This window comes from Carassius carassius, chromosome 1 (assembly GCF_963082965.1).
Source record: "Carassius carassius chromosome 1, fCarCar2.1, whole genome shotgun sequence".
Classification (NCBI taxonomy): domain Eukaryota; kingdom Metazoa; phylum Chordata; class Actinopteri; order Cypriniformes; family Cyprinidae; genus Carassius; species Carassius carassius.
The window spans coordinates 18,536,853-18,560,304 of NC_081755.1; the positions used below are offsets into that span (position 1 = coordinate 18,536,853).

A 23,452-nucleotide genomic window follows, 5' to 3' on the forward strand; every position below is an offset into this window, starting at 1 on the left:
AAACGAGCACTCGAACTTAAAACTACATGAAAAAAAAAACAAAAAAACATTGTAATAAACAATATTTGAAGTGTAATGTAATTATTTAGTTTGTCTCATGTCCCGTTACATTACATGAAAAGGGCGGGGTTTAAGACCTGTCCTGGGAGCAGCCACAGGGGGCGCCTTCAGTGTACCTCCGGATCGACGGGTGGCGCTGCTGGTTCATCTTTTTCACTCCTGCGCTTCAGTTCAGTTTTACAGAAGAAGACATGGCGTCACGACTCTTCATAAACAGTTGTGCAGGTGAAGATATGAAGAATTTGAGCTGCGATATTAACTCAGACATGTTTTTTGGTAAGATCATACTGCTTTGTTATCGGATGTGTGTCATTACCGCTTCCAGCGGCTCTGTTGTCACTCATTGTTCGTGTGGATTATTGCAGACACATGCTGTTAAATGCATTAATAATCAGTCAGCTCCTCCCTTACGTGTTTTATTTTACTATACAGCTTCTTTGACGTTTGGATATCTAATAATCGTTATATTTACACCACAACAACAACAACATCATTAACCATTGTAACCATTCCTTTATAGTATCGTAAGGATAAACCTGAAAAACAGGAATGATTTGAACTGAACTGAATTCTTATTTGATTTCAGATGACAGGTTGTTTATGCGTGTTTGATTGATTTTATTTAAAAAACAAATTCCGACATTAATGTGTTTAATATTATACTTGCTGTATATATTTGTATTTATACTTGCTGTATATATTTAGATTATTTTAGTGAAGTTGCATGTTAATGTATTTTATCATGTATATTACATGTAGACATTCTTTAATTATTTATATTCGAATGAGTTTAATATTAGAATGTTTAATTATCATTACTATGAGAATATGTAGAAATTGTTGTTACGACGAGAAAAATAACAATTCATTACCATATGTTTACTTATGTACTAACATACTATATTTTCCTTGACACAAAATATGGTCTTAGAATTTTTCTATTTAACATTATGATTTTTTTGGGGATAAAATGCATGCTTATTTATTTATTTAGAGACCAAATTCCATTCACCCCTTCGAATGATATGAGGTCAAAAAAACTGTATGCATATGTATTATACACAAATGAAAAACAGCTGTTTGAAGTAGTTTCATATGATGTAGTTACAGTATGTCACACTGCTGGAAATCTGGTGTGATCTTTACGCTCTTCTCTGTTGTTTCGTCAGCCTGACTGAGTGTTGAGATGGAAACTATGGCTGTGAATCTGCTGGCCACGTCTCCGTCCAGCTCCACGCTCCCTCCGTCTCCCTGTGTGGAGGACCCTGCTCTCCCCTTGTCCTCTCTGGACAGTGAAGACTATGTGTTTGTGGAAGCGCGGCATCCCAACAAAGTGCTGGAAGGCTTGAACAGCCTACGGCTCAATAACGCTTTCTGTGATGTGACTCTGTGCTGCGGAGGGCAGGAGTTTCCCTGCCACCGTATCGTACTGGCCTCCTTCAGCTCTTATTTTCAGGTGATAGTCATTGTTTCTGTCGAAAGGCTGCCTAGTAGGATTCGTCCTCAATGTACATTTTCATATAATTTAGTTTTCCCAAGTAGCAAGTTTACATCATAGTCCCAGGTAATAGTCTCTGTTTTACAAGCTATTTGTTCAAAACCTTGAAAAAGTGCCTGAAGCATCCTTTATATATATATATATTAGAGGTGGGCATAGATTAATTTTTTAAATCTAGATTAATCTCACTGTGATCTTGAAATTAATCTAGATTAATTTAGATTAAAATGGCTCATTCGAATTCTGCCGAAGGCATTCAGAATATGTGTGTTACCCAAATAAAACTGACAAACAGTAAGTCTTTGAGAAGGGGTTTATCAAGCTAGGTGGTGCATTAGAAAATGGGCTCATCTCCTGTTTCCAAAATGCATCACAAAGTGCTTGAAAAAGCTGTAAACTAATTCCACATTGCACAAGGTGCAAACAACCTTACGCCTGTTTCACACATACTCCGTCTGCAGTGCGTATACGTTGCATATTTTTTTACGCACCCATGTTAATGGATTCCAGTTGCGTTCCAGGAGCGTTGCGTCTGCAGCAGTGCAGCGATCGTTTACGTACCGAGTAGCGAACTGCAAACGCGTCCCGTGTGAAAGCACATCGAGTCCGTGCTGCACCACATATGTAACGCACACGGTCTGCAGACGGGAGTATGTGTGAAACAGGCGTGAGGGCCGTAGCTGGGGTCAGCGGGGCCCCGGTGAAGGTTGAACAGTATAGTAAAAAAAAAATAGTTGAATTTGTATGTTCGTTCATTTTTATTTATTTGTGCTATTTACACAATGTTTAAGTTCAAGTTTCAAGTTTGTAGGTGTCAAGGTACAGAAACCAAATAATTAAATGTAAAATAGCACTGGATAGTCTTCAATGTAAAAATGAAATATACAATCAAACCTACATTTATTCAGACACCTTCAACATTTCTCACATTATTACAGTTTTGCTATATATTTATATATATATCAAAAATTATATCTGGTGTCTGAATAATTTTTGGTTTGACTGTTAAAACTACAAAGTAATTCAGTCAAGAGCAGTGAGTGATTTTCATTTTCATTTTCTTGGATTAACATTACAGCAGCCAGTAGCTAAATTAGACGCGGTCACTTTAAGAGACGATGAACGCATCCAATATAATACACATCCCATTTTTTCCTCAACTGTTTACCTTTACTTAAGAAATAACTGACAGTTTTTCGAGCATAATTTCCAAGGCGGGTATTTTGACATATTTTGTATGTATTTGTCGGCACAAGAGCAAAAATAAGTAAATTCGGTGTTGAAGTGTTTTGAGACGCCTTTCTCTGCGTGAGCCCTGAACACCAGAACACCGCGGAGCTGAATTGGGCTCTTTCACATCTTTTTGTTTGTTCAAACCGCGGTTTATATTTGTTCGTTCAGGTGCAGGAGGGACTTCGAGGAAAACTTCGAAGAAGAGAGCTCGGTTCAGTGTCGTTGTCCGTGATACACGGCTCTCGATCTCTCTCGTGCGCACCGAACACAGCGAGCGAGTAACCAGTTAACGTTACTCTGTTCAGCTTTTCCGCGTCTTGTTTTTGGATGCTTTAATGGTTAAATCGACAAGCGGTAAGGCTTAAAAACACGTGAAAAAGATCAGCTTTCGTGACGATGCGCAGCAGTGGCCTGTCAACTGTCCTGAGCATCTTTTTAGGCTGACCTCAGCCAGTCGTTTATATAAAATATCAAGGTGAAAGTCATCATAGCTTGCTTAGTATAGACCCTGCTCCCAACCCAACTTTGAGAATAGATTAAAGGCGATATTTTTTTTAATTATATATATATACATTTAAATATTATATATTATATATCAGTGGATGTAACTGAACATTATTACCATTAAATAAAATACACTGCCAGTCAAAAGTATTTGAAAAGTAAGATTTTTTGTGTTTTTTGTTTTCCTCTTCTGCTCACTAAGCTTACATTTATTTGATCCAAGGTACAGCAAAAAAAAAAAAAACAAACAGTATTTTTACCATTTACTGAATTTTTGGCATTATTACTCCAGTCACATGATCATTCAAAAATCCTTCTAATATTCAGATTTTCTGCTTAAAATTTTTTTTTTATTATTATGTTGAAAACAGCCGAGTATTTTTCAGCTTTATTTGATGAATAGAAAGTTCAGAAGAACAGCATTTATCTGAAATAGAATTTAGTAATATTAATTTACTTATTACTATGGACTTATGGTGTGGTGTATAATGTTACAATAGCTTTTTATTTCAGATAAATGCTGATCTTTATGATCATCAAAGAACCCCCCCCCCCCCAAAAAAGCTGTTTGAAATATTGTTAATAATAATGATAATAAATGTTTCTTGAACAGCAAATCAGCATGTTAGAAAGACTTCTAAAGAAAGAGTAATGCTGAAAATTTAGCTTTGATCAAAGGAATAAATTACATTTTAAAATATATATTTAAATGGGACATTTTTGTACTGTTTTCACTGTACTTTGGATCAAATAAATTTGATAAACATATAAACAAACAAAAAATCTTAGTGTTCGAAAACATTTGACTGGTATTGTATATTAATCTAATAATGCAACAAAACCTAAAAAGCAAATCTGAATTTGAGATTTCTGCTTGTATAGAAGAGTAAAGTTTAAATGTCTTCCGTTATTGTTTCTGTTAAATGGTTAATATACCTTTAAACTGTTCTTCGTGGATAAGTGGTTAAGGTTGTGGTGTTTTGTTGGCGCAGGCCATGTTCTCCAGCGACCTGATGGAGTCTCGTCAGGAGCGAGTGGCCATCAATGGAGTGGAGCCGCAGATGATCGGGATGCTGGTGAGCTACGCCTACACGGCGGAGGTGGTGCTCTCCAAGGCTAACGTGCAGGCGCTCCTGGCGGCCGCTAATCTGCTGGACGTGATGGCGGTGCGGGAGGCCTGCTGCAGGTTCATGGAGCGCCAGATGGACGAGATGAACTGTGTGGGCATTCACTGCTTCGCCGAGGCGCACTCGTGCCGAGAGCTGGAGCGACGCAGCATGGAGTACATCCAGCAGCACTTCAGCACCGTTTGCCAACAGGTGAACTCGACCAGAGGAGTGTCACGCTCTAGATGAGCTCAGTTACCACAGCTGGTCCTTGTCAGGGTCAAAAATGAACTTTTCCAGCAACAGACACACATTTGTACCTTATTTAAGTTCATTACCCTTAAAATCAGCACAGAAAGTGCAAAAAAAGAAAAACGTGTGTAATATGATAAATGGAAAAAAAACATTTTTTGTTTGTTTCACAAACTATTTGTTCAAACCCTGAGACATAAAATTGCCCAAAACACCCTTTTGTATCACTGAATGCAATTTAAAAGTATTAGTTATTATGTACTGCCAAAAAAACAATGTTTAAAAAAAATTGTATTGTATTAATATCATAACCGACTCATTTTCACCTTCATAATGATTTTAGTTCAATTGAGCTGGGGCATTTTGAATTTAGGGGGCTTTTTTGGTTTATTTTGCTGGCATTATTTCCCTGAGCCTCTGTAATTCTGTTTGCAGACGTTCCAGAATATTTATTATCCTTCTGTTGCATAGAGCGAACAATGGTTGACATCACGAGGATACTAATTGTCCTTTATTTATTTATTTTTTAAAGAGTCCATTATCCTATAAATGTATGTCTTCTTTCTCTTCTGTTTGGCCTCATCAGGAGGAGTTTCTGTCTCTTTGTGCCGATAAACTGACTGAGATCATTTCCAGTGACCATCTGAACGTGCCGAAAGAGGAGACGGTGTTTGAGGCGGCCGTTGTGTGGCTGGAGAAGAACCCCTCACGCAGACAGAGCTTTGAGAAGGTCAGTCATAAACCAGATTTACATCTTCGTTCACCAGTGGATCGAGTCTCTTCTACTTTTAGTAACCCTTATGAATATTATCCATGGTTTTATTGTAGTAAAAGTCTAGTAACTGTGTTTTTTTGGCGTATTGATTATCATTTGTATACCCACAGTTTTACTACAAATGCCATGTTTAAACCATGGTTATTTTTCATATTACTTTAACAGTTACTCTAGACTTTGAGCGCGCAAACTTTCTTCAGACAAAACATGACGTCACACTTTGTGGCATCTTTATTGGTTATCTTTAAGAAGCATATTGGTGTTTTTTGAGTCGTGTTTCTGAGGCAGGTTTGTATCATGATCTCAGTTGAGCGGGTGGTTTGGGTTCCTCTCATGTGTCAGGGATAGAGCTCCAGCAGATGTCTGGGATTAGCTGCCTTTATGTGTTTTGATGAAGTAAGCCTGTGACGGGTCATGTGCTCCGTCCAGGCTGTGATTATGAAGAGAACAGTCACTTCACAAGGGTGTGCGAGAAACATAAATCTAGCCTTGATTGGATGGGGTCGGATTTCTTTGTTGCTATGCAGTTATTTAAAGACTAGACCTTAATTAAAGCTCTTGAGAAAAGCTTATTGCAAATCTCATGGGAATTTAAAGGACTGATTTTAAGTTGTAATTAGTAGCATTTGCCAAGACATGTGTCATTTTCGCTATTACTCATGATTTGGTTTAAAGGGACAGTTCACTCAAAAATCGAAATTCTGTTACACTCACCCTCCTGTCACTTCAAAACCATAAGACTTTAAAACACTTCGTAACACAAATAATAAAAGCTCAGAGATTTCTGTCTCTCCATTGAATGTTTATGCAACCAAAACATTGCTGCTTCAAAAAGTTCATAAACCCATCATAAAAGTAATCCATATTAAGTTGTTTAAACTTAAGGGTTCTGAAGGGAGACAATCACTTTAGGTATATGTTAAACAGATTTTAATTAATGATATTGCTTCTGCTTCATTCGTCACATAGGAAATGAAAACAAAATTCAAACGCATTGCATTATGGGATACAGTATTCTATTGAGTAAACGCTGGATTGAAGTTTCATAGTAATTTATTATCCAGGCTCTCTATAAAACAAACAAAACTAAAATATTTACTAAAATATCACATTGTAATTTAATGATAGTCGAGTATTTGTTAATGTAATTTAAATAGATACACTTTTCAGATTGAACAGTGGAGACACTTGTTTCAGCTGATTAAACGCCTCTCCCATCCGTAGGTTGTGGAGCACATCAGGCTGCCCCTCATCAGTCCGTACTACATTCACGACGTCATCGAGACTCTGGACGTTGTGAAGGAATCGCTCAAGTGCCAGAAGCTGATCTCTGAAGCCAAGGACTATTTACTGCTGCAGGACCGAAGAGGAGAGCTGTACAGCCCCCGAGCACGACCTCGACGCGCAACAGGTGACCGCAGTCCCTAAACCTGTCCTGCTATAACAACTTATACATGCCTCATGGGCACTTTTACAAACAGACAGGATGAGCTAAATGAAGTTTGACAGCTGAGCGATTCAAATAAAAACAAATATTATTTTATGGGTTTATTTACTCATCATTACTTATGGAAGTGGATTGGAATCACGGCTTTGAGAGTCAAAAAAAATATACATAAACAAAACCAAATTAAAGCTCTTGACATTCTCTCGATCCTGAGGTGAGGTGCATCAGTGTCTTGATGACTGTGATCATCCAGTGGCTGCTGTGTTTGTCTCCGTCAGGCACGGCTGAGGTGATTGTGACTGTAGGAGGAGAGGATGATAAGGTTGTGCTGCGCAGCGTGGAGAGTTTCGATCCCCTCACCAGCCAGTGGAAGAGTCTGGCCTGCCTGCCCTTCGCTGTCAGCAAACACGGCTTGGTGGCGTCTGGTGAGTGTGTTAAGGGTGTAATAATGTGTGACATTCAACTCAGTCAGTCGCTCAATTATGTTTTTAGTTGATAACTAGGGCCCAATCCTATTTTATACCCCTTCCCCTAATTTCCCCATTTCTCTTTCTCTTTCTCTTTCTCTCTCTCTGTCTCTCTCTCTCTCTCTCTCTCTCTCTCTCTCTCTCGAATAGGCAATATTTGAGAAAATGGTTTAGCGATTTCTAATTATTGGGGGGGATTGTATTGTATTATATTAGTAATGTAGACATGTATCCAATGTATTAAAGAAGTAATGGAATATAATTGCTGATGAGTGTTTGTCATGCATATAGAATCCATTTAGTTATATTTGTACCATTGTATTGATGTGATATGTGTGGTTTTAACTGCGGTTATCATGATCTAAAAGCATGCTATTATGGAAGACCAATGGTCAAACAGTACGAGTAATTATGTTTCACCCAGTGCAATTAAAAAGTAGTTTATCCTTTTTTTTTATCAATTGACAGCACTAGTTTCTCCATATAACAGTGGGGTTGTGACAATTATAGATGTTACTGTTTGTGATAATGATTTGAAACAATATCACATAACAGAACACGCAAGAACTAAGAAATTTATTGTTTGATCAAGATATTTAAGGAAGAATGACTGGTGTCAAAGTGTCAAGAATTCAAAAGCGTGGCGTCATGTTTCTGCCTTTTCCTGTCATTTTGCATTATTGACACACTGTTTTCCTAATGAATGTTGTTCAGTTGCTTTGACCCAATGTATTTTGTTTAAAGCGCTATATAAATAAAGGTGACTTGACTTTACATAAAGTGATGTTTAAAACCATAATTAATGGTCTGGTTTCTATAACTTTCACTTAGGAGCAAAAATCTGCCTTTAAACCTAAAAGAAATAAAAAAAATTAATTTATTGTGATAATTATTGATGTCGACTGATATAAAAATGTTTATTGTGATGATTTTTTTTTATTTCTTTTGGCTATATTGCCCAGCCGTATTGTTATATTGGATAATACAAATGAACATTAATATATATTATCCTTATAATTGATGTGTTATTAATGTGAAAACATCTTGGCTGTTTTAAATATAATTTGTACTTTATTTTACTTGCGCGGAAAATTATGAAACCGTTTTCAAGTAAATACTTAAATATCATGAGATTTACAATATTGTTCAAAAATTAGCAGTCTGTAATGTTTTTGGTTTTGAAAAGGTATTTTATGCTTGCCAAAACTCCATTAACTTGATCAGAAATACAGTAAAAGTAAAACTCTATATAATAATTTAAATGAACTGTTTTCTATTTAAATGTATTTTAAAATGTAAATTTTCTGATGTGCAGCTGAGGTTTCAGCATTTAATTATACAGCATTTATTAGAAAATCTAAACTTTCTAGTGTTATTTAAAAAAAATTATAAAAATCTTACTGACCCCACACTTTTAAAATGTAAACAAGTTTACCAAGCCTTTAAGTGTCAGTGGTCAGAAATAAGACATATTTTTCTTGGTCTGGTGAACTGTGTTTGTGTTTATTCAGGCTCCATGCTGTATTTGGCTGGCGGTGAGTTTCCAGACGGCTCGGCCAGTCGAGAGATGTGGCGCTATGACCCCTGCTTTGACTCCTGGTCAGAGATGGCACCCATGAACGTAGCGCGATCAGAATTAGGTAATGGCCACCAAGTTCATATAAACGATTACAAAAGAGCAGGTGGTTTATGCTGCGCTCCACAAGATGGGTTTCCAATGAGTCAGTTACACAATAAAACTATTCATCAAATGTTTCCAGGTAACAGATCTCCTCAGTTCACACACCTTTTGAACAATTCTCCTCAATTTGGTTGCAAGAAGAAGTTTTTGTTGGCTGTAAAACACCTGAAGAGCTAATGATAGCAGTGCTATTTTATTTTCACATCATTTTCAACAAATTAATGCTTTCATGGCCAGAATTAAGTAGGACTGTCCCACATCCAGCTTGGGATGGAACGCGGCATTTCAACCCACACTGTTGTTTGGAAACAAACAAGACCCTCTTGTTTCTATCTACAAGAGCGTTGCTCTGTTTTTCAGGGTTGGTGATGCTGGATGGGTATGTGTTCGCTGTGGGCGGCTGGGAAGGCCGTTCTCGACTGGACTCTGTTGAGTGTTATAATCCACAGACAAACATGTGGCAGTTTATGAAATCGGTCAAGATGGCGGTCACCAGTCCGGCTGTGGTGGCGCTGGATGGATTGCTCTATGTTACAGGTAACAGGTTTACTCCAACGTAAGCTCCAGACAGTTTGATTCCTGAATATTCCAGGTTGAATACAACTATAAGGACAGCATGTGCCCTGATTTTGTTTACCAAAGAAAATAATGTCAATATAGAGTATAAATGTCTGTAATGTGAGCTGATAACACTCCCAATCAATGCTAGTAGAGCAAAATTATCATGCTATTTAAATATAGAATACAAATCTGAATGATTGATAACAATAACAGTCAATATATTTTGCTTACTCATTTTTGGTGCTTATTACAAAAATAGTGCCTGATTTACGTCACACTTTCTTGATAAATATTAACATTTCTCCGATTTTTGGTGAAAAAAAGTATTGTATTTTCCCTTTATCACCAGAAAAACTGCACAAAGACAGTTCCTATCTTCCTCTGAGTCTGCTTACAACTCTTGGTTCAATTATCAGCTGATTTTCACATGTATGAATGATTCTCAAGACACTTTTATGCCTGTTTCTGTTTTCTGGATCAGAATAATGGCCAGTGGCTGTCGAAAATACATAACCTAGGGTTTTTTTGCTGCATATGTAGGTGTTTTACTTTCAAAACAGAGACAAAAAAGACAGATTTTGAGGAAAGTTTATTTATAAAGTTCTTTGATGTTGAATTCAGTAATTGAACATACTTTTCCACTCCTATACATTTTGAAAACTTTTGACGTAATTTTTTTTTGATAAGTGCATTAAAGGGTTAGTTCGCCCAAAAATCAAAATTATGTCATTAATAACTCACCCTCATGTCGTTCCAAACCAGTAAGACCTCCGTTCATCTTCAGAACACAGTTTAAGATATTTTAGATTTAGTCTGAGAGCTCTCAGTCCCTCCATTGAAACTGTGTGTACGGTATACTGTCCATGTACAGAAAGGTAAGAAAAACATCATCAAAGTAGTCCATGTGACATCAGAGGGTCAGTTAGAATATTTTGAAGCATCGGAAATACATTTTGGTCCAAAAATAGCAAAAACTACGACTTTATTCACCATTGTCTTCTCTTCCGTGTCTGTTGTGAGAGAGTTCAAAACAAAGCAGTTTGTGATATACGGTTCGCAAACGAATCATTTGATGTAACCGGATCTTTTTTAACCAGTTCACCAAATCGAACTGAATCGTTTTAAACGGTTCGGATCTTTAATACGCATTAATCCACAAATGACTTAAGCTGTTAACTTTTTTTAATGTGGCTGACACTCCCTCTGAGTTAAAACAAACCAATATCCCGGAGTAATTGATGTACTCAAACAGTACACTGACTGAACTGCTGTGAAGAGAGAACTGAAGATAAACACCGAGCCGAGCCAGATAACGAACGAACGATTGACTCGTTCACGAGTCAAGAATCGGTTGCATTGGTTTTCGGATCACCAGTAGTTCTTTCTGACAGTTCGATTCAATAAAACGGTTGAAGAAAACGGTTCACCGGTTCTTTTGCGCTCGACGTAATGGCGTCATTTGCGATGATTGCCCTTGATTCAAGCCTTCGGATTACCTGCGCTCATAACATTAGCACAGAATCAGTTCAGTTCAGACGTGCTGTGTGTCGGTTTGCTTCACGCTGAATCACACATGCGCAGTATCATCAGCTCCTCGGTTCTCGAATCGGACGCGTCTGACAGAAACGGTTCTTGACTCGTGAACGAGTCATTATCTGGCTCGGCTCGGTGTTCATCTTCAGTTCTCTCTTCACAGCAGTTCAGTCAGTGTACTGTTTGAGTAAATTAATTACTCTGGGATATTGGCATAGACAGTAAAAGAAATGGACACAGCGACCCCATTGGAACTCAATTGAGACAAGTGAAGCCCATTTTTAGCGAATTTTAGCACTTCCGTTTCTGGCGCGCAGACTCAAACTAAGCTTGATGACGTCAGCAACCTGTCTGACAGATGTAAATCTTCTAGTAGCTGTGCATGCAAACTGCCATCGTTAATCTTGCAGAGACGGCGAGCTTGAGCGGGGAGTGCACCTATAAAGTGTATCTTTAGAAATAAATAATGGACAAACGAAGTCTTTAAACGCCTCAGATGTAAAGTTATTCGCTGTCAAAGTGACGCCAAAATGAATGGGAGTCAATGGGATGCTAACGCAAGTGAAGTTCTGCTAAAAGATGGTGGCACGCGGCCGACTTCAACTTCCGGTCGACTTCCTTTCCGCCTGGATATTGGTTTGTTTTAACTCAGAGGGAGTGTCAGCCACATTAAAAAATTTAACGGCTTAAGTCATTTGTGGATTAATGCGTATTGGAGACGCGAACCGTTTAAAACGATTCAGTTCGATTTGGTGAACTGTTTAAAAAAGATCCGGTTAAAAATGATTTGTTCGCGAACCGGATATGACAAACTGCTTTGTTTTGAACCCTCTCTCACAACAGACACGGAAGAGAAGACAATGCTGAATAAAGTCGTAGTTTTTGCTATTTTTGGACCAAAATGTATTTTCGATGCTTCAAAAAATTCTAAATGACCATCTGATGTCACATGGACTACTTTGATGATGTTTTTTTTACCTTTCTTGACATGGACAGTAGACCGTACACACAGCTTCAATGGAGGGACTGAGAGCTCTCGGACTAAATCTAAAATATCTAAAATCTAAACTGTGTTCCAAAAATAAACGGTCTTACGGGTTTGGAACAACATGAGGGTGAGTTATTAATGACATAATTTTGCAAATTGGGCAAACTAACCCTTTAACACTAATACCTATGTATAATTTGACACTGTATTTTTATTTTGTGATAAACTGTACATGATGTAAAGTTTTTACTGATGTGTTTGTACTCTGCATCATGCAATTAGGTAATAATTGCCCTTTTTGCAGAATTTTTTCCAAGGGCTTTGAAATTTTCCCTTCTGAAACCACAGGAGGCGCTGTTTTAGAGGATGGCGACGGCACAAACTTGGCGCAAGTGTACAACCCTAAAACAAGCGTGTGGAGTGAGGTGGCGCCCATGCAGATCGCCCGCTCTGGATCTGCTGCCTGTATCCTGAAGGGCAAGATCTACGTCATTGGTGAATATGGAGGCTTTTATTTCTTCAGCGGTTTGAGTCTTATCCTGTAGAGCAGGGGATCACCATTGTTCCTCTCTAGGCGGCTGGCATGCTTCCACCGAGAACACGGATAAGGTGGAGTGCTACGACCCCAAAACCAACAAGTGGACCATGTGTGCTCCCATGAGGGAGAGACGCTATCGACCCGGCGTAGCGGTGGTGGACGGGAAGATTTACGTTTTAGGAGGAGAGGAGGGATGGGACAGGTGAGAGATAGACTAGAGCCCCTATGACATCCATTTGAACTCAAGTTTTTTTCCCTTTAAGTTTACTTCATTCCATTGTGTAAGTCATAGGGTCCTGCTTAGTCTGAGACCTGCACGAGTGTTTCTGACTTGAACGGACCTCCCCTGCAGGTATCATGACACGATAGAGCGGTACTGTGACGAGTCGGACAGATGGGAGATAATCGGAGAAATGCCCACCAGCCGCAGCTGGCTGAGCTGCGTCTCGCTGCAGCTCCGCAAGGACACTCACGCAGGCAGCCGTCCCGGGACTGCCTTGGAGACGGAGTTTCCTGTGGACTGAGAGCACCGGGGCTCCACCCGCATCACTGCCGGCCCGGGATACAAGGCCAGGGGGCAGCTTTCAGAGCGTCCCGCTCCACGAGAGCTGGTTGAAGGAACGGAAAAGGTCTGACCCAGATGCTGGATGGTCTTCAGAAGATACTCGTGTCATAAGCTACTCTTTCTCCAGTCCGACCCTCTTCCTCAGTGTGAGGCTGGTTGCATTGATGATATCTGTGGTGATCCTAAGTGTGTGTGCGTGTGTGTGAGTCTCCACAGTATCGGTTCAATGTGATGTTTGTGACGTACAGGGTTCCTTTCATGCGCTGAGCACCTCGCTATTGTGACTTGTACAAGTACTTGTTTGTTTTCTAACAGTGCTGTAGTGAAATGTATTGTAATTTTTGTATGGTGAATTTTGTATTTATTAGAAGCTTTTTGTTGTATTGAGCGATTTTTATGGAGTAACTAGCAGATAAACTGAAACATGTTTAAAAGAGATTGTTTATCCAAAAATTACAATTGTCATCATTTACTTACCTTCGAGTCGTGTAGGAGTTTTTCTTTTGTTAAACCAGTTTGAGGTCCCATTGTATGGAGAAAAAGACTCATATTATGGAGGTCAATGGGGACTAGAAACTGTTTGGTTACCAACATTCTTCAAATGATCTTTTGTTTTTAACAGATTAAATCATATAGCTTTACTACAACTTGTAAATGATGACATAGTTTTAGTTTAGGGTGAACTATCCCTTTAAATCCATAATTATTCTTCATATTGTGCCATGTACTTAAACCCAAATAACCTCTGCATTTGCCAAAATATTTCAAATACAGCTGAGCCATGCGCTAGGTACTGTATCCCACAATGCAATGTGTTCACCTTGATCATCCACATTATGAAGAATAAACATGAGTCACAGCTTAAATCTTACCATCTTTGCTCGACTCGTTATTTGTTTGGTTTTCTTAAAGACTTCTTTAGCGAAGACTTTGAATTAAAATGGAAGAAAATAAATGATCCAGTTCATGCATATGATGCATATAAGTTTATGGTTCATATTAAAAACTGAGTTTTTACATAAATACAACTCAAAATATACTTGTGATATGATCCCAATACTGAAACATTATTTCTACAGACAGTAGTGTTGAGGTCAGCACAATCTTTAACATACAATCACTAGTGAAATGCGTAATTATAATATAATTACCCTTTTATAAACAGATGCAGCACATATGTATCCTGGAGTTGATGTTTTATTACAAATCTGTACAATGATCGGCATATATAACTTCATAACTATTATTTTAAATGTTCCACCATGCCAAACTTAATTCTCATAAAAAAATTGAAAAGTAGTTACTACATTTTTCTTTCCTTAACATAAATGTACAAGTGCTCGTCCAGTGGCAAAAAGAGAAAGTGAACACTTTAAACTTAAGATAAACAGAACAATTCATAGTTAAAATGTATGGGGCAAGCGAGGGACACATCAAGACTGGGGAAGAGTTGTCAGACCAGCAGTCTCTCGATGGCCATCTGCACTGACTGAATCTGAGGCTTGAGCTGAGAGCCTTCCTTGATGGTGACGGAGGTGGCGATGACGGGCCGGGACACCCCACACGCGCGCCCCAACGCCTGCTTGGAGCGCACAAACACGTATGGGACGTTCTTGTCCTCACACAGCAGAGGCAGATGAAGGATGATCTCCAGAGGTTCGGCATCGGCAGCCATCACGATGAACTCCGCGATGCCACGGTTCAGGGTTTTAGTGGCTGGAACAAATCCACACACACACACACACACAAAAAAAAAAAAGTTTAGCAAGCCAGACTTAGTTCTGATTTGTCTGCAATGATAGTTTCTAGTACGTTTAGCTACCTTCATTGGCCCCTTTTCTCAGTTGTTTGTAATTGGCCGCTTGCTGAACCAGGTCCAGGATGGTTTTGGAGAGAGTGGCATCCGCCAGAGGATAAGCTTTAGGATTCACGTCTGATTCAGTCTGAGAGAGAGAAAGAGAGACAAGCATTTATTAAGACAAAGACTATAAGCATGAATTAATATATAAACATGTGCCTCTACGAATCCCAACAGTTGTGTCTGCTACAAATAACGTTATTTGAAATTATTATACATGAAAACGGGACTAAAAAAACCCTGATGTCCTACATTAATATCTTATGAAAACATGTGGCTCTAAACAAACCAGAGGCTGCTGTAAACCATGTCACGTGCGTTGATTTACTGAGATACATTAATGAAACGGCACGAGTTTTTCACAAAGACATTGTAAACCACGAAAACAACTTTTAACCACCACGAAGTTTTAACTATGCGTGTAAAACCATCCCATAAAAACCAACCATACAAAAGCAAACAGCAGCACGTGTTAAACGGATAGACATAAGCACCGCACGCATTCATACCGCTAATGTTAGTAAAGAACTGTCATTATGAAAAACATATGTACCATGTCTGAAAACTGCTGTAACGTTACAGATGTCTGTAGAAATAAACGCAAGTGGTCCTCTCGGCGTGTGCTTCACGGAGGACAAGCGGACCGCTGCGGAGTTTAAACGGATCGTGATTCGTGAGTCGAACACGGTCGAACAGCGAACTTCCTCGTGTAGCTGGAGCGTCGACGTGCGTACGTCATCAAAACGAGACCGCGAGAACAAAAGTTTTGTGGAAAGTATTGATTTACAATTTAGTTTCAGGGCTAAAACAATGCAAGAATATGTTAACTGCATTAACTTTTTAAAATGAACTTTACTGTATAATTAATAAAAATCTAGCCTACACGAACTTTAGTTCAAATGCAGATAAAACGACGTACTAAAAATACTACAGAATTGGGTACAATTGAGAATAAAAATGACAAGTAAATACTTACTCATAGCTCTATCATCCTGTACTTTCTGTACACCTTCCAGTCAAAAGAACTTTTTTTTTTTTAGTATTTTTCATCCTCTTTAGAACACCCAGTGAGGCAGAGAAAGTACATGTTCCAACAGAGCAGTTTTGAACACTAAATATCTTCATTGATATATTTCTGTTAGTGCTGTCAAATGATTAATCGCATCCAAAAAAAGTTTACATAATATATGTTTGTGTACTGTGTGTATTTATTATGTATATATAAATACACACACATGCATGTATATATTTAAGAGAAATTTGTTATGTTTATATAGTAAATATATTTATATATTATATTAATTATATGAATATAAATATATACATGTAAATATTTTCACAATACAAAATCACACTATATACTGCATATGTGTGTATTTATACATACATAATAAATATACACAGTACACACACATATATTATGTAAACAAAAACTTTTATTTTGGATGTGATTAATCGCTTGACAGCATAGATTTCTGTATCTCTAGATAGATTTTCTAAAGTGTAGCCTACTGACATTTCTTGCTATTTCCTAGTACGTCTCGAATATTTTATAACATCTCATTAATATTAAACAGCTCGTCGTTCCGGTGTGTCCATATATAGTATCTAGTCTAGGCGCAGTGGATTATGGGTAGTTCTTTGACTCGGCCATAACTGTCTTTCTCTCAGCGACTGAAGGAGAGAAGCGGAGTCATGACGGGGTTCAGAGGTTTCAGTCTTCTCTCCGTGAGTCCTCTTTCTCTCAGTCTGCGCTGCTGTCTCCTCTCTGTTCACACGTCGTGTTTCAAATACATACAAGCCTCACAGGGTCACTAGAAACTTCTCGTCGAGGGGCTTCAGGCTAATGTTGCTAGTGTCATTTATAAGCCGGTGTAATTAAATTTACAGCTGCTGTAAACTTTCCTCTAGACGCTGGACAATCTATAATAAAAGCCAGTCAAACAAAGGGACCCAGAGGCTTTCTGTTCTCTCTACCGCTGGGGGTTGTTTGTAAATCCCCCGCGTTGTTGTGTTTCTGTGATGAAGGTCATGGCACAGTGATACTGTACTTCCGGTGACGGACCTCACGAGCGCATGTGACCCTTTGAACCCGGTCTCTGATAATTACATATGACTGAAGTATAACACACAGTAGGCTAATTGGAAAAAAGTTGGAGATATTTTGCAGAAATATCTTGGTGTGATAAACATGATAATGTTCAAAATAAGGTGACAACTAAGAAGTGAAGCTACAGTAAGCCCTCAGATCTCAAACATAGGTACAGTGAAAGTCAAGGGTTTATCTGTAACAGTACAGAGGTCATCTGTCGATGAAATACCTCACCATCACACACAGTGCCAGTTTTTACCATCTAACATGAACCATTAAGATTCATTCACTGTATCAAATACTTACAAATGGATAGCTGATGAAAAAGCATTGTGTCCCATGGTGTGACATAGCAAAATATGTAGGGGAAAAAAACATAACACACAAATAACATGAGAAAAACATAAATTCATTCTCAGAGTTATGGCACGAGAGAGGTTCATCTTCAATATTAGAGTTTTATTTATTTTTTACTTTATTCAAATCACTAATATGAGCAACGGTAGCAGTGATGCTTGCCATAGCGTAACAAGTCGTAACAATTTTCGTACTTATCGTATTCGTCATCTTTTCCTATCAAAATGCTTGCTACGGATGCGAAAATGCAGAAAATCAATGGCCTGATTTTTTTATGTATTTTTTTTTTTTTTTAATGATGGAAGAACGTTTTGGAGGCACTGTGGTTGACCCAGCGTGAGAAACATGGTTGACCCAGCGTGAGGTCGTATTTATTATTCAACATGTGAAAATGGCCTTTAGTCTTGAGACCCTGTTTATTCACAGAGGCGATGTTACGCCGCCGCCAGGAGGAGTGAGGCATTGACTGAACCTCTGGTCACCCGAAAACCTGCAGCGGCACCAGCCCTCACTCCCCAGGACGTCCAGGTAATGAGAACGGATGCAAGCTGTTCTGCTTTGCTTAAACCCACGACTTTTACTTACTGAATCCTGTTTTCTGTAGGTGTCCAAGCTTCCCAGCGGTCTTCTCGTCGCATCTCTGGAGAACTACTCCCCCGTCTCTAAAATCGGTGTGTTTGTGAAAGCCGGCAGCCGCTACGAGACAGCGGAAAACCTGGGCGTCACGCACATCCTGCGGTTAGCGAGCAATCTGGTGCGTTCAGGGCAATTAGGAGTAGTTTTAATTAACATGTAGTCATACAAGCTAACTACATTTTAGCTGAGTTTGTGAGTTGATCACACATTCATATATATATATATATATATTTTCTGGTAGGTTTCATAGTAATGAATGTGTGCTGTGTTTCAGACCACTAAAGGTGCGTCAGCGTTCAGGATCTGTCGGGGTCTGGAGGCAGTGGGCGCCAGTTTGAGGTCACTTTTATATTTACACATGACTGCTTTGAAACACTTTCTGTACTGCACTCTCTCTCGAACATCATGTTTTTTGGTTTTTAGTGTGACGTCATCGAGGGAACACATGGTCTATTCTCTGGACTGTCTGAGGGATGATTTGTGAGTAGCTCTGTAGATCCTGTCACACTGTAGTTTGGGGGACGATGGTGAATGATTTCTATTGTTATGAAAGATTTGTATTTCGAATAAATGCTTTTGAACTTTTGTATTGATCAAAGAATCCTAAAAAAACTGCATATTAGAATGATTTCTGAACTATCATGCGACACTGAGGACTGGATTTTAATTTATTCAAACTGAAAATGTCTGTTTAGTTCAGATTTGAAAACGAATTGGGAATTGTGTGCATTGTGGATGAGTGTCTTTGTATGTGTTTCCCGTGCAGTGACGGTGTCGTAGAGTACCTTGTCAATGTGACCACGGCTCCGGACTTCAGACCCTGGGAGCTGTCTGACCTCTCGTCAAGGGTCAGGATAGACAAGGCCGTGGCCGACCAGAGCCCACAGATAGGTACATTATGCTGATCCTAAGAAATGAATGTGAAGACTTGGCGCATTGATATACTCAGCATCTGGGGCTGATGAGAGGTTTTGTCTCACACAGGTGTTCTGGAGAAGCTGCATGAAGCTGCTTATAAGAACGCTTTATCCAACTCTCTGTACTGTCCAGACCACATGCTGGGGAAGATCAGTGTGGATCATGTGAGTGATTGACAGCAGCTCCTGAACACTTCACAGTCTCATAATGTTCCCTTATAAACACTCTTCTCTGTCTGTTTTCACATCCTAGCTGCAACAGTTCTTTGCCAGTAATTACACCAGTGCAAGAATGGCCCTGGTTGGATTAGGTGAGTCGTTCTTATGAATGTTCATTGAGTGCTGCATCCGTGACGTGTTTCTGTAGGTCAGTTCAGAAGTTCTCGACGCCTGGTTACTGCAACAAAAACACAATTGGCTTATGGTTTATTGTGGAAAAAAGCTCTATGAGAATCAAAAGCTTCTGTTTTCTTCATGATCTTCACAAATGAACACAACTGATCAATGAATTTTAAAGCCTAAATACAATTGTCAGGATTAAAAAGCTAAATTTAGCTTATATTTTCCCTTGTTTTATTCGTTATAATGAATAGAGTGAGGAATAATGCATGTATGAATGTACCGGCTTCAAGTTTCAAAAGGTAACAAAATATGGTTTTTCAAATATCAGGAGAGTTTTATGCTATTGCGGCAGTTAGAGATCTATCCATATATTAGAGATGTCCAATTAACGCGCTTGCCTTTTTCAAGACAAGATAAAAAAACATCAATAAGTGGGTATTACTAATCTGTTTTATGTTGTCTAATAAAAATGTAAAATACTTAGATTTTAATTTTCGCCCTTTGGCTTCAGGATGACTTTGTTTCTTGTTTTTGGCCTACAAAAATCTATATCCCTCCTTGCAATACTTTGTGTCATTGAGCTGGGCTATACAAGATATCAAATAGTTATGGTATGATGGCCTCATAATTTTAAACACTACAGAATACTCTTTTTGTGTAGTTTATTGTGTCTCTTTAATGTAGCTCTATTAGCCAGCCCTACCTTTGTGTGATGAGTGAATGTGACTGTTTGAACAAGTGTTGAATCTGTGTGTTTGAAGGCGTCAGTCATGCTGCTCTGAAGCAGGTGGGCGAGCAGTTCTTCAGCACACACGCTGGGACAGGTGCAGCAGGGGCTAAAGCCGTTTACCGCGGCGGTGAGTTCACACACACCTCGTGACATGTACAGAGAGATGAGCTGCTTAGTTTGAGGCTATGCATTATAGTGATTGGAGCAAAGATGAATTGAGTATTCCTACCAAACCCACATTAACAGTGTTACAAAAATGTAATATATGAAATGACTACATCAATAAAATAAAAGATACCAGTGTTCAATTAATAGTTATTAATAAAACTATTATTGGGTCATATTTTTACCCTAATAGAATGAAACAAGAGTATATTTAAATGTCATATTATTACTATTACTTCTATTAAATAATATTTTGCGTAAAATTATAATTTTTTTGGCAGTTATGCTTTATTACCATAATGTGCAAAATTATTGAATATTTAAATCATTGATATTGTTACTGAATTAAATTTTGTTAACCATTAACCGTGTTCAAGTTTGTTGTATTGCCTTGAATTCGTATTGATTTAAACAGAAAGGTCATATCATGTGTAACAATGTTTTTACTTTACCTAGAATCTGAAGCATAAAATGAATCAACAATAGCCGTGTTTCCACTGTCGGGCCAGTGCTTAAAATGGGCCGGACGGGGCTCATAGCCCCAGGCCAGTAGCACCGAGGCCAGAATAGCGCAGGGTTTCCACAGTCAGGGCCTGAAAACGCGGCTAATGAGAGTAATTGAAATTACAACCCAAAAAAAGCAGTAATATTTAATAGATGATTAATGGAGAAGGTTTTTTTTTCTGCATTACAGTGATGAGAATTTTTATTGGCAAATATGCTTCATTGACAGAAATTCATTGTACAATGAATCCTAATGGTCCAAAAATAGCAGTTTTCTATGTAAGATGAATCTTGTTTGTGCTTGATTGATTGGCTGTTTGTGTGCAGGTGAGCTGCGAGTGCAGAGTGGTGGAGGTCTGGTGCATGCTCTGCTGGCGTGTGAAGGAGCCGCGGCGGGCTCCGCGGAGGCCAACGCCTTCAGCCTGCTGCAGAGGCTTCTGGGTACAGGACCACACGTCAAGAGAGGATCCAGCATCACCAGCAAACTCAGCCAGGGCATCGCCAAAGCCACCACTCAGCCGTTCGATGTGAGTACACCACGTCATCTGAGAGAGTACAGATGATTAGATCTCACTACAGCTTCTGTCTGATCTTCCTCACAGGCCAAGGCTTTCAGTGCTACCTACTCGGACTCCGGCCTCTTCGGAGTCTATGTCATCTCACAAGCAGACTCGGCCCGCGAGGTGAGTGCTCAGAGAGCTGGGATCATTTAAGATCTTTTCCATACAGTGGCTTTATTCGTGGGTGAACTGTTGCTTTAAAGCTGACAGTGTGAAGTGAAGGATTGACATCTGCACTGATGATCTCTCTCTGAGCAGGTGATCAACGCAGCCATGGCCCAGGTGATGGCTGTAGCTGAAGGAAGACTTACTGCAGATGACCTGACCAGAGCCAAGTGAGTCTGTCAACAGAGGAAAAGAAGAATTTTAATGTCCATATAAGCAGTGCTTCTTGAGCTAATACAAATGAATTCGCTTGTGATCTGTAAAACTGTAGGCTACATCTACAGTTGTTTTATTTGGAGTATTGTGCTCTAGGAAAGTAAATGTAGATGTCGTGTGAGTTGAATGAAGGGCCTGGTGTTGTGTGTCCAGGACCCAGCTGAAGAGCGATTATCTGATGTCTTTGGAGAGTTCCGAGGGTCTTCTGGAGGAGCTGGGAGTTCAGGTTCTGAGCAGCGGCGTCTACAGCTCGCCCCAGACTGTGGCGCACAACATCGACTCGGTGACCTCCGCTGACCTGGTCAAAGTAAGTCGTTCATGTAAACCACGAAAACTTCACAAGCAACAAAAACCTGAGAAACAGGAGAGTGTCACAGAGTGTATTTTTGATGATATCCAAGAGCTTCCTGACTCTACATACACCTGTAAGGTTTATCAGTATCCGTTCTGATTATAAAAGCGTTATTATACTATTTCAGGGATCCTTGCTTGTGGACCTTTCCTGATCTTGTCCCCCTTTTCTACCACTTCACTTCCTGTCTAACTACTGTCATATTATCATAAAGGCAAAAAAAAAAAGTTTGGGGACAGTACTAATTTTTAAATGTCATTTATTTCTGTGATCAAAGCTGAATTTTCAGCACCATTACTCCAGTCTTCAGTGTCACATGATCCTTCAGAAATCATTCTGATATGATGATTTGCTGCTCAACAAACATTTGGGATTGAGTAAAAAAGATAAATATATTTGAGACGCATTCATCCAAAGCAGCTTACATTGGATTCTAGTTACACATCTTTTATTTGATGTTACCTCAGACTTGATGTTTTAATGTTGCTAGCGCCATGCTCTGCTGTTAAAACACTACATAAATACCACTCATCAACCACCTGCTGATGAAACCGTTAAAGCGGTAAAGATACAGTAACTGTTGGATGATGTTTGACCGCAGAAATCTGTTGTTGTTGTTTCCTTCACAGGCTGCAAAGAAGTTTGTTGAGAGCAAGAAGACCATGTCATGTTGTGGACATCTGGCAAACACACCATTTGTTGATGAATTGTGAGAGAAAGTCCCAGTCTAAGTGCACACATTGTGCAGCTGCTTATTTGAGTGTAAAAACACTCTTAAACTTGTGTGAATCCCTGATTGCGGTTGAGAGTTGTTTCAGTTCATCATGAAGTCTGGTTCACTGGGAGCAGAGGCAGCAATTTCACTGTATATCTGATGTACATCCATTAAAACAAATATATCTGTGATCAGTACTCTGTGTCTGCTTCATCGTTCCTCTGAAGAGCGGTCTGTGGGGGAATCACGGTTCATGAACCATTGCTTCTGGAAGTTCTTCCAGCGGCCTGCAGAGAGAGACAATGAGCTGCACATTAGGATTAACCTCTTCATTTGTGGTTCTGTTGAAGGAAAGGATATGTATGACTTGAAAGAAAGAATTGTACTTGAGTTCATTTTTATGTTGGTGTATTATAAGCATTAATTTAATTTATCTCTATTCTTGAGTGGAATTACCACCTGCATTAATACGTTTTTGGCCCATATATGTTTTTAATTAAACTAAAACAGCATAAATAATGCTCAGAAGAGGTGTTAAATATTTAAGAAATATATAAATATTTGGTATTGTATGGTAAATATAATTATTTTTTTTCATTAGGTTATTTTAATTTTAGCCCATAATACTATTGCAT

General features: G+C 38.9%; 3 protein-coding genes across 3 annotated transcripts; 2 read left to right on the top strand and 1 right to left on the bottom strand.

Moving 5' to 3' along the window:
* Nucleotides 1-266: 266 nt before the first annotated feature.
* On the top strand, nucleotides 267-14,079 carry LOC132140870 (kelch-like protein 20). The gene is made up of 11 exons (XM_059549914.1): nucleotides 267-285; nucleotides 1,230-1,516; nucleotides 4,288-4,614; nucleotides 5,240-5,383; nucleotides 6,653-6,839; nucleotides 7,154-7,300; nucleotides 8,854-8,982; nucleotides 9,384-9,560; nucleotides 12,454-12,600; nucleotides 12,680-12,845; nucleotides 12,996-14,079. Exons 2-11 carry the CDS (start codon nucleotides 1,247-1,249, stop codon nucleotides 13,165-13,167), a joined length of 1,866 nt encoding a protein of 621 aa, XP_059405897.1. The 5' UTR covers nucleotides 267-285; nucleotides 1,230-1,246; the 3' UTR covers nucleotides 13,168-14,079.
* A 153-nt stretch (nucleotides 14,080-14,232) lies between these two features.
* Nucleotides 14,233-15,794, bottom strand: LOC132140961 (NHP2-like protein 1). Its single transcript, XM_059550073.1, has 4 exons — nucleotides 15,620-15,794; nucleotides 15,031-15,151; nucleotides 14,578-14,924; nucleotides 14,233-14,547 (listed from the first exon to the last, which is right to left on the bottom strand). The coding sequence occupies exons 1-3, from the start codon at nucleotides 15,620-15,622 to the stop codon at nucleotides 14,662-14,664; spliced, it is 387 nt and encodes a 128-aa protein (XP_059406056.1). The 5' UTR covers nucleotides 15,623-15,794; the 3' UTR covers nucleotides 14,233-14,547; nucleotides 14,578-14,661.
* An 875-nt stretch (nucleotides 15,795-16,669) lies between these two features.
* Nucleotides 16,670-23,008, top strand: LOC132140884 (cytochrome b-c1 complex subunit 2, mitochondrial-like). The gene is made up of 14 exons (XM_059549938.1): nucleotides 16,670-16,794; nucleotides 17,942-18,043; nucleotides 18,120-18,269; nucleotides 18,426-18,490; nucleotides 18,575-18,631; nucleotides 18,918-19,042; nucleotides 19,136-19,233; nucleotides 19,322-19,379; nucleotides 20,172-20,267; nucleotides 21,137-21,336; nucleotides 21,412-21,492; nucleotides 21,628-21,704; nucleotides 21,904-22,057; nucleotides 22,732-23,008. Exons 1-14 carry the CDS (start codon nucleotides 16,762-16,764, stop codon nucleotides 22,813-22,815), a joined length of 1,380 nt encoding a protein of 459 aa, XP_059405921.1. The 5' UTR covers nucleotides 16,670-16,761; the 3' UTR covers nucleotides 22,816-23,008.
* Nucleotides 23,009-23,452: the final 444 nt, after the last annotated feature.

Bases quoted from the DNA above. Each gene is read 5' to 3' on its own strand.
- LOC132140870 (XM_059549914.1), top strand. From the start codon at position 1,247: ATGGAAACTATGGCTGTGAATCTGCTGGCCACGTCTCCGTCCAGCTCC. The intron at 5,384-6,652 runs GTCAGTCATAAA...TCCCATCCGTAG, and splicing joins GCAGACAGAGCTTTGAGAAG to GTTGTGGAGCACATCAGGCT. The intron at 7,301-8,853 runs GTGAGTGTGTTA...GTGTTTATTCAG, and splicing joins ACACGGCTTGGTGGCGTCTG to GCTCCATGCTGTATTTGGCT.
- LOC132140961 (XM_059550073.1), bottom strand. The intron at 14,925-15,030 runs GTAGCTAAACGT...GATTTGTTCCAG, and splicing joins GAGAAAAGGGGCCAATGAAG to CCACTAAAACCCTGAACCGT.
- LOC132140884 (XM_059549938.1), top strand. From the start codon at position 16,762: ATGACGGGGTTCAGAGGTTTCAGTCTTCTCTCC. The intron at 16,795-17,941 runs GTGAGTCCTCTT...GTTTATTCACAG, and splicing joins GAGGTTTCAGTCTTCTCTCC to AGGCGATGTTACGCCGCCGC. The intron at 18,044-18,119 runs GTAATGAGAACG...TGTTTTCTGTAG, and splicing joins TCACTCCCCAGGACGTCCAG to GTGTCCAAGCTTCCCAGCGG.